This window comes from Chinchilla lanigera, unplaced genomic scaffold, assembly GCF_000276665.1.
Source record: "Chinchilla lanigera isolate Chin_1 unplaced genomic scaffold, ChiLan1.0 scaffold00097, whole genome shotgun sequence".
Classification (NCBI taxonomy): Eukaryota; Metazoa; Chordata; class Mammalia; order Rodentia; family Chinchillidae; genus Chinchilla; species Chinchilla lanigera.
This window is the reverse complement of record NW_004955498.1, coordinates 4373929-4384160: the sequence shown is the minus strand read 5'-3', so window position 1 is coordinate 4384160 and position 10232 is coordinate 4373929. Positions and strand designations below refer to the sequence as shown.

The 10232-nt window shown below is 45.7% G+C and overlaps 1 protein-coding gene across 1 annotated transcript; it reads right to left on the bottom strand.

Moving 5' to 3' along the window:
* Positions 1 to 1696: 1696 nt before the first annotated feature.
* Positions 1697 to 6416, bottom strand: LOC102026233 (melanoma-associated antigen 8-like). The gene is made up of 4 exons (XM_005406411.1): positions 6340 to 6416; positions 5341 to 5419; positions 3570 to 3657; positions 1697 to 3269 (listed from the first exon to the last, which is right to left on the bottom strand). Exon 4 carries the CDS (start codon positions 3220 to 3222, stop codon positions 2230 to 2232), a length of 993 nt encoding a protein of 330 aa, XP_005406468.1. The 5' UTR covers positions 3223 to 3269; positions 3570 to 3657; positions 5341 to 5419; positions 6340 to 6416; the 3' UTR covers positions 1697 to 2229.
* Positions 6417 to 10232: the final 3816 nt, after the last annotated feature.

Below are 10232 nucleotides of genomic sequence, written 5' to 3'. Positions count from 1 at the left end.
CTGAGTAGGTTCTATCACCTCACACTGAGAGTGTCACGCTGGTCATATCATTCGCTACACAGGGATCCTGAGAATTTCCCAAGTGCAGTAGGCCTCAAGTCCTTCATTAATAAAATGGGTTCGTATTCCTGGCAGAATATCTGACATACTATGTGCTGAATAATTGCTGATGAGTAGTAGCTGGTTCATGGTATTACCTTAACCTCTGATTCTATCACTGTTTTTCTGGAAAAATAGTTTTTTGGTTTTTTTTTTTTGTTTTGTTTTGTTTTTTTTTTTTTTTCCGGGAAAGCTATAGCTCACAAGAAAACTGAGTAAAAATTCAGACAAAAATGCTACTCAGTAATCATGCCCCCAAAGGATGCATTGCATGATTAGATGTTGGGGAGTCTGTCCATGCTGGGACCAACTAATTCACAGCTCCTAGAATATGAGTAAAATTCATATTCCCTCCCCTTGACAACTTCTCTTCCATGGGAATAAATGATTTCAATCTTTTCACCTTAACCAAACATCTAGCCTTGGGGATCACAAGGCTGCTATGACAATGTGGACTGGCCATTCCACTGACAAGTGCAGCTCAGTACAGATGCAGGAATAATTTCAAATTTCTAGGAAATTCCAATTCAAAGAAATTTCAAGGAAAATTATATATTGTGACATTACTAGCATAAACCTCCTTCACGAAGGAAATGACTGAAAGCTCTCCCAGATTCACTCCTGGAGTAAGATGGGGAAGAAACTTATGAACATAGAGAATTTCTCTGCAGGGAGAAATACGTGGTCAGCCAGTCGTTTGATCACTTGTTAGCACATCAACACCACTTGCCAGATCCTTATGTCCATCTTGTATGAGTGTTTTAGGCAAAATGCACTCAGGAGAAGGTGTCCCCAGAAAAGCAGTCAACTGGACACTGCAAGACCTTGGAAAATGGACATTCCCAACAGAGAAAACACCTGATCAAGGGATTTATGGCCTAAGTTTACCTGAGAGTCACCCTTATCTCTCAGGTAATCTGTCAAGATGTGGGGCATAAGTCTCCCGGTTCTTTACCTGCATAGGACCACTCTTCTCATCTTTGTTCCAGATGAGGATTTCTCTTGTCATCATGCACTGTCTAAAATGTATTAACAAGGGGCTGGGGATTTAGCTCAGGGGCAAAAGCGCCTGCCTGGCAAGCGCAAGGTCGTGAGTTCAGTTCCCGGTACCGGAGAAAAACCAAAATAAATAAATAAATAAAATGTACTAAGAGCAGTCTTCCATCCTCTCAGGCTTTTATCTCAGCCCTAAGAGCCCACCTGACGGTCTTTCCCTGGCCAGCATGGAGCTACATTAAAATCAACTACTGCAGAATCAACTGCAGTTACCCAAACCCAACCTGTCTTAGCTCTGTGCTCAACCATGGCTGCTCTCTGCTACATTCCACCCCCTCAGGGCTCTGCTACCTTCCTTTAAGTTCCTTGAGGACATCTCTCTGTCTCCATACACTGGGGGGACTCCAAGACTCTGTCATCCTATGGGGTTGCTTTGATCCTGCTCAGCCTAGTGTGCTCATATCCACACCGAAGACACAGGGCCTCATCAAGGGCACAAGTGCAATAAAGAATTGTGTTCCACAGGCCTGTGAGGAGGGGGTCTTACTTAAGGACAGTAAATTTCCCCAGGATAATTGAAGAAACCAAGCAAATTCAGGTGTACATATATTTTTAATAGTATAGAACAATAGGGCAAAAGAAAAAGAATCCAAGAAATGATTTTATCCTTATGTCTATTTCTAGGCGTCATTTAACTGTATGCAAACTTACACATTTCCAAGGAAATCACTATTCCAATCTTATATTATCAGAAATAAAATGTAAGGCTTCCTTCACAAAAAACATTGTGAACAATATCACAAAATCGTATTCGCATCAGAAATCACAATTAAACATGAATAAAAAACAAAAAATATGAGATCAGCATCATTCTTCAAGTAAGATTTGCAAGCTACTTAAATCTCTCAAAAAACAAAAAAGGACTTCAAAAATCATGAAGAACTCACATATTAATTAAATAGTAACCCAAGTAGAAAAATAACAAGATACTATGCACCATATTCACTTTCTCCCTTGTTCCTTCACTGCTTAGAAAACTGCCTGGTATCCAGAAACGTTAACTGATATTGGGTGTCATTTAACAAAGGGTGAAATCTAATCAGTGACGTGGTTGTGGAACATTCCCTGCCCCTGTCACTCATCCTGGCCCTCAGGGGCGCTGAAAATATCTTTATCATTTCTGAAAGCCTGCTCATATAAATGTGGGTAAGACCTGGGATCTGTCCTATCACAGTCGAATATATGCTGTAGCATTTTCACCTGGGTGGTTTCAGCATGGGCCCTTGGACCCCACATAAGCTCATAGTGAGCAGGATCACTGTTAGGAATCTGCTGGTACACCAGGTACTCTTCCTGTACCAAATCCTCTGTAAGAAATTTCCAGAGATCCCCAATAACCTTCTTTCTCTCACGTAATACCTGGCTATTTCTCAGTAGTTCCCTTAGGTCCTCCTCACTGAGCCTGCTGCCCTTTGCAGTGATTATACTCAGGATAAATATCAGGAGCTCTGCTTTAGGAATGGCCTGGAGCTCATTATCTAGAAGGCCACTAAAAGTGAGGCCCAAGATGGGCACAAGCTCATATGTGCGCCCAAGGGCATCTACTTCCCTCATCTCAATGCCAAAGCTCAGACATATGCACTCACAGAGCTCCCTAAAGAGCAGAGGGCAGTGGGCCTGGTAATCATACTCCACAGTGTGCACCATTTCTTCCACAGTGACCTGCTCCTTCTTTTGATGCTTCCGGAGCAGGAATGGCAGCAATTTATCTAACTTGTCATATAGGAGCTCATACTGTGTGATCTGAGAGGCTTCCTCACCCTGGGAGGAACTCGCACCCTCCTCTCCTTGCCCACTGGAGCCCTCACAGCATTGGCTCCTAGGAGTAGAACCCAAGGCAGTGAGGGGAGAAAGGTTGCCCTGAATATTTTGAGGAAATCCTGGTGTCCCAGACCCAGGCTCTTCTCTTGTTGTGGCCCCCACTGAAGCATAGGAGGAAGCATTCGCTGCTGCTTCCTTCTCCTCATCCTTGAGGACCTGCACATCCATCAGGGCCCGTGTACGGCTTTGAGCAGGACGGCCGCTCCCGAGCTTTCTTTCTGGGCTCCCACGACCATGAGGCATCATGATGTTCCCTGAGGACAGCAAGAGCTTGATGTTGAAGACTCAGATGCCTGGAGGAGAGAGAGAGGTTATTAGTGTTTTCAGCTGAGCACACACACTTCTTGCCTCCCCCAAATGCTCAGCATAGGTCTTCTTTTGGGTGGTGTTCTAGGGTTTCAGAGGCTCCTGTCATCTTAAGGCCCTGTCCCTTGATGCTTGTGCATGAAGTGAGGCTGCTTCTCAGGCTGCAGTTGAACTGCAGAGGACAAGGCACTAGGGAAGAGGGTAAGGCATATGCAGCCTGGGGACTGTGATGTGTTCTGCTCTGGGACAGGTGGAACCCTAGGAACCCGTCAGGGCATGCACCTCACCTTGACTCCTGATGCCGCCTGGGTCTCTGCTGTGTGAGCTGTGGACACTGCTTCACAACAAGACTTTTCCGCCTGCTTCCTGGAGCTCCTGTAAGAGACATAGGGACTCTCACTCTGCAGACCTCAAGTACACTCCTGATCCACCAGACCTCACATGAGGCATGGACTTGACTTTTGAGTTCCCACTCTTCTGGTGGATGGTCACCTCTCTGTTCACTCAGGACTAACAACTGTCCTTAAGCAGGGCCTGGTTTTCAGTCCTCTGCTTGCCTGAGGCAAACTCTTAGAAAAAGATTCTTCCATAGGGGCTGGGGGTTTAGCTCAGCGGCACAGCGGCTGCCTGGCAAGCGCAAGGTCATGAGTTTGATTCCCGGCACCAGAAAAAAAAAAAAAAAAAAAAGTCTGCCCTGAGAGAGAACAAAAGTCTGTGAGGGGATACACATCTGGACACAGCTGCCGGGAGGCAACAGGTGGAGGTGGGCAAATCCCGAGCACTCCATGTGCCCCAGGAAAGGGAAGCTGCCCCATCCTCATTTGACGGTTAAGTCTAGGACTCCCCCCAGAGGTCAGACACCACCTTCCTGAAATCACAGGCCTATCTCTCTGAGACTTTCCAAGAGGGCGAGAGGGTAGGCCACTCCCTCTGTTTCCTGGGTCTGAGGACAGGGAACAAAGACAGAGGTGGAGGCTTTCCTGCTGCAAATCCTTCCTTAGTGTCCTCACGTTGACTCTCGGTGATCCTGGGACACCTGTAAGTCCCTGACCAGCTGGGGTTCCCTGATGACAACCTGCACACAGTCTGAGAGCTAGATTGTCACCTCCATGAGATCCTGAGCAATCTCAGGTAAGTGAGCAGACGGCCATGCTGTCACCCTACGTGGGACTATCAATGCCGACAGTAAAACCTGTGCACATCCCACTGGGATCCTGGTTATGGTCTAGATCTCCTCTGAAAGACACAGGGCATGTAGGGAGAACCTTTGCAAGGTGTCTGGAGTATGGGGCTTACCGCTCCCTTGTTTTCAGGTGATGGCCACTGTGAAGAAGAGAAAGGTCACTGGGTATGACAGGGACTTTCTATGCTGTGACCTGGCTCTTCCTTCGAACTTCTGCTTCCTGGAGGACTTGTGCTGAGCAGGTTTCCTCCAGCCAGGCCCTTCCACTCTGCTATGCAGCCTTGTAGCTGGCTGACTGGCAAAAGCCCTATAAATCATGAGCCCAAGGAAAATTTTTTCCCCAATAAACTGCAGATGTCAAGTATTGTGTCTCAGCAATGAGAACATAAGTAAGGCATCCTATGTGCTTCTGAAGCTTCTTAATTATCCTCGTGTTGCTGCCTGCCCTCCTTCAACCCATCCCACCCGACATGAGCTGGCCTCTCTCTTACAGAGCACAACCTCATCTCTCTGATGCCTCCCTTCCTACCTGTGGCAGAAGTTTTCATGCCACTGGGTCCACCCACAGCTGACCCTGGGAACAGGCACACTCTGTGGGGTCTGGGGTTTCTGGACAGAAGACCCCCATCATCCTCAGGAATTCTGAGCTTGGACTAGCTAGCTCTTGGGGTCCCACTTCTGCTGAGTATATGAAGCTCCTTCTGCTGACCTGCATCACATCTTGGACTAAGATTGTCACCTTCCTGAGTCCTCCTATTCCCAACTGTTAGCATAAATGACAGCAATTTACATAAAGCTGCTCTCATTGGAATACCGGAGTGAGAACAGGGGAATCAGGCTTTGTACAGGACCTTCTGTATAGGAAAGTGGGTTACCTTCAGGTGTTCTGCGCTGGAAAATGAAGGAGTCGTGAGCAGCAGCAATTCAGCCTCCCAGAGATTCAGAATACAGACTCTGAAAAAGAACAACCTGAGTCAGGAAAATAAAACAAATTGAGAAAAAGTGCCAGGGAATCAGGAATGAATGGAGAAGAAAATTAAAAAGAGGGGTTGGGGATTTAGCTCAGCTGCACAGCGCCTGCCTGGCAAGCGCAAGGTCATGAGTTCGATTCCCGGTACTGGAAAAAAAAAACAAAAAAACCAAAAAGGAAAAAAAGGAAAAAAAAAAGGAAAATTAAAAAGAACAGTTAGATTGAATAGAAAGACAGGCACCAGAGGTAGGGCAGGTAACAGCCTTCTCTGCAAGGTTGGGACAACCTTGCTCTGCAGTGCTCCTCCTGCAATTTCCCTAGAGTCACAAAATTTGATCTGAGCTCTGGCCCTCACTGTTCCTCACACCTGAAACAAAATTTGAAAACAGAACTCTGAGATACCTCACCGGCACAAGCGCTTGCCTGGCAAGCCCGCAGTCCTGAATTCCACAGCTAGTACCAAGAACACCCAAAAACCAAAAGAAACAAAAACTCTTTGACTCTGTGTGCAGTTCCCATTGCGGCCAAAGGTGGCGCTGTGCTGAGAACTGTGCACCACGCGGTGCCGGCAAGAACATGGAGGCTTCTCTAGAATGTTCTCGGACCTTCTTCCTCCCTTGGGCCTTTGGCCTTCTCTCGACCGGCACTATGACCTCCCAGATCCCAGGTCCCGTGCACTCTTCCACAATAAAGCACAAATCTCAGAACTCAGCTCTTACACTGCACACTAAATCACCAAAGCAACAATGGTCTCCACTGAGAATTTTTTTCTCGGCATGGAAGGCTTGTAACTGAGGCAGATCTGGACTTTTAGCAGACCCTCTGTCAGAGGTGAGCTTCCTTATTCCCCCAAGTGCCTGTCACGTTGAGCCCTAACCGAGCCCACCCACACAATTCTCCTCACCTGAAGCCAGCGCCTCAGAACGGGACCTCCGTACCTCTGACCCGAAGCTGGTACTGCCGACTAGACTTCGCTCGCGGAAATGTGCCCGGGCTTTCCCAGGGTTCACAGCGGGAGCGGAACGGAATTTTGAAGGTCCCCTCAGTCTTGGTTGGGGGTTCAGCCTTTTGGTTCCTGGCAGAGCCGGAAACACTTTCCTCTACGGACTTGATCCCATTCTCTTGAGACTATGTATCTACTTTCCAGGGTACATGGAGCTTGAAACTCATTGTAACAATTGAGCCCCTGTGTGCTCCAGGGCTCACAACAGGTGTAGATCTGGGTAGTTTGCTGACCCTCCCTCTGCAGCAGAGTTTCCTCAGTCCCTTGTCTCTGCTCACCTTGAACCCTAAGTCTACCCTGATCCTCTTGGCTCCCCTCCCCTGAACCAAGGAACTCAGATAAAGTTCCTTACTTAGCTCTGATAGGACTACAATGCAGTCAGTAGAATTTACATCTGGGAACTTGTCAGCAGGTGAGGAAATGATTCTCTAGGTCCCTTTCATCCTCTTAGGGGTCGTCTCCTTGGTTCTTGGATCCCCTTGGATATGTACCTCAATTTTTACATCCCAGACCATGGAACTATGCCCAGAGTCCCATGAGGCTGAAGGGAGACTCCTCCTTGATTATCGATTAACAAATGCTACATGCATTGTTTATTCTTGTACTTGCTATACTGTTTCTAGTGCACTCTTTCTTTTGTCAAAATAGTTCTTGTTTGGAAAGCCAGGCCTCACCTACCAGGGTGGTTTCAGGTTGTTATTAGCTTGGTCTACAAATCCGTAATATCTCCAATTTCTTGCTCTTCCAATGCTACCCTGGGCTATTAACATCTCTGGTGTGAAGTGTAGCTTCAAACAACACTATTCTAGAGGCAGGAATTTTAAACCTTTCCTCTAACTCACACTGTGATGGCTCACTTATTCGGGGCTCAGTTTCCATCCCTTCCCCTGCCCTCCAAAAACACAGCTAGAAGATCAACAGTCTGCAGTCCTGCCCAGGATTATGCTTTGGTGCTTAAATTTGGTTGATTATATGTATTTTGCTAGGGTTTTCTTTCTGTCTTTGTTTTTTGTTGTTGTTGTTTGCTTGGTTGTTTTTTTTTGTTTGTTTGTTTGTTTTGTTTTGTTTTGTTTTGTTTTGTTTTTTCCAGTACCAGGAATCAAACTCATGACCTTGTGCTTGCCAGGCAGGTGCTGTGCCGCTGAGCTAAATCCCCAGCACCTTCTTTCTGTATTTGTATCACTCTGTCTCTCTGTCCCTCTGTCTTCTCTCTCTGTCTGCCTCTCTTTTGTTACTCTCTGTCTTATCTCTTTTTCTGTTTTTCTTCCATGGTGTGGCTATGTAATTTTGGGATGCAGAGGATACTAGCTCACATTGGTTTGTCATTTTTTCTGCTATAAGCAATTTAAGGAAATCAAAACTTTTAAGTTATTCTGTTCCTCATCACTGAATGTCATATACTGCTCTATTTATATCAAAGTCCTTTTCAATGAAAATGTTGGTCAGATTTTGCAGTTATCTCTATGAAGACTTTAGACATTTTGGTAGCTTGTTTATAGCTACCAAAGCTACTTATAGGCTTAATCTATTTATAGGATTTGTCTCTACTAATCTAAAATTTTAAAGTTAAAAATTTGAAATATCAACATCATTACGATATGTGGCATAAGCCAGGCACATAATATAAAGTACAACAGGTGCTTTCTCCTATGGAGAAGCTTAAGAGACAGTCAAGCTGAACATACAATAGGGTTTACCAGAGATGGGGAAGGGAATGCCGGGAAATTGGACAAAACAGGACTAGAGTGATAAGTGCGCACTGTCTCCGTGCTGTGATGTATCACACCAAACTCCATTAGTACGTATAATTTCCACATGTTGAGGACAACTAAAGTAAAAATTGTTAGGAATAATAAGTTCTGTGTGAGTTTCCAACCTCCTATCCTGCCCTGTAGGCTTCAAATGTGTCAGACGTCACAATCACATGATCTAAGTCTATGAAACATCTGTCTTATAGTGAGTCTTTCTTTCTGGAAAGAAATATTTTTATGGTTTAAATTTAAAAGATGCAGGGCTGGGGATTTAGCTCAGCGGCAAAGCACCTGCCTGGCAAGCGCAAGGTCGTGAGTTCGGTTCCCGGTACCGGAGAAAAACCAAAAAAAAAAATAAAATAAATAAAAAAAATAAATTTAAAAGATGCCCAAATGTCTCCCAATTGGGGGTGGGGATGTTCAGAAGAAGGAGGTCACTGGGGTACAAATGGAGATTGAATTCTCATGCCAGCTCTACTGAGGATATAGCCACTGAGGTTTCCACTGCACTCCCTTGTCTCTGCTTCTTAGCTGTCATGGCATGACCAATTTTCCTCTGCCATACCATCATGCCAGGCCTTTTTTGTCTCAGAGAAAGCATCCGCTGAGCTTGTGAGTCAAAATAACCTGACACTCCATTAAGTAGCACAGGTCTGGTGTCGTATCCTCCTAATAGAGAAGTGACCAATAGAGAAATTCCTATCAAAAACAGGACCATTGCTATTACTGAACTTGCCTGTGTAGTCCAGAATATTTGCAAGTGGTTTGCAGGAGAGATTGGCATGTTTGGAGATCCAGGCTGGAGAAGGCCTAGAATGTTGTGAGCAGTGCTTGATGTGCAAACTTGGTCAGAGCTCAAAAGAGCAGAACGCTGATGAGAGTGGGCACAGTTAGGGTCAGGCTCACCTCCTTGTAGCTGGGAAGCAGGGACAGGGAAGCAGGGAGAGGAAGGAAGGGAGCAGCATCCCACAATGCTCTTCAGGGGCGCTCCTCCAATTGTGGGAGTGAGCACTGAAAATATATGTACGAAGTGCCTTGCATCTAAGCTGTAGATGTGGCCTGTCCTAAAGTGTCAGCTACAGACTCTGAAGATGTAGCATGGTGTGATTTGGAGGGATGCTGTGGCCTTGAGGTGCAGGATGTGAGAGCGTTTTCTGTACTAGTCCCATTGTAATCAGCTCAATAGAACATGCACTTTTTTTAATCTATCTTTAGGACCCCTCAAGGGATACCTTTGTTCTCACTGAGTATACAAGACAGAACACTCCTAAAATAAACAGTGGTTATCAGACTTCCCCTCCTGTGTCACAAATCTTTTTTCATCAGAGATCAACCCCAGTACTGATTGGAAAACTACAGCAATGGCCTAAGATGTCCAAGTAGGTCCCGTCTCTGAAGTTTCCATGCCTCTCAATGGTCCCACAACTTGTGCACCAAGCCTTTAACCCCTGAGCCCTTGGGAGACACTTATGCAAACCACAGTGGATGAGTTGGTGGAGTCAGGGTGCGAGCTGCAAACAGATTCTTGTTATGACCTTCTTCAGTCATGAGGGGAGAAGAAAGACTTTGGTGGCAGAAATTCTCCCAGGATGAAGAGATTGGCTCAAGGAAAAAATGATGTCTTTTATATGTAAGAGGAAAGGGGTTGGAGGTCAGAATACATGTGAAAGGATGGACAGTGGTAACACACTGGAATATTTTTCAAGGATCCAGACTGAAAAATATTGGAATATTGAGATAATCAGAATTAAGGTAAGAGGTATACAGATTAGCCTATGGGAACAGACATAAACTGTGAAGAATTTTGTGCTGTTCTAATGTTCACAGATGCACCTGTGCCAAAATGCACCAAGAATTCAGGGCAGAATGAGCTCCCTGACTGACATCTGTCAACCCCTGACACTGACAGCAGCAGTGCTACACAACAGTCTGATGTGTGGAGCAGCCATGGTGGAAGGAATGCATGCTCTGCATGAGGTCACCAGCATGGGATTCCAGTCATCAAGGCTTACCAAGCCACTGCTGCTGCCAGATGTTTAACTT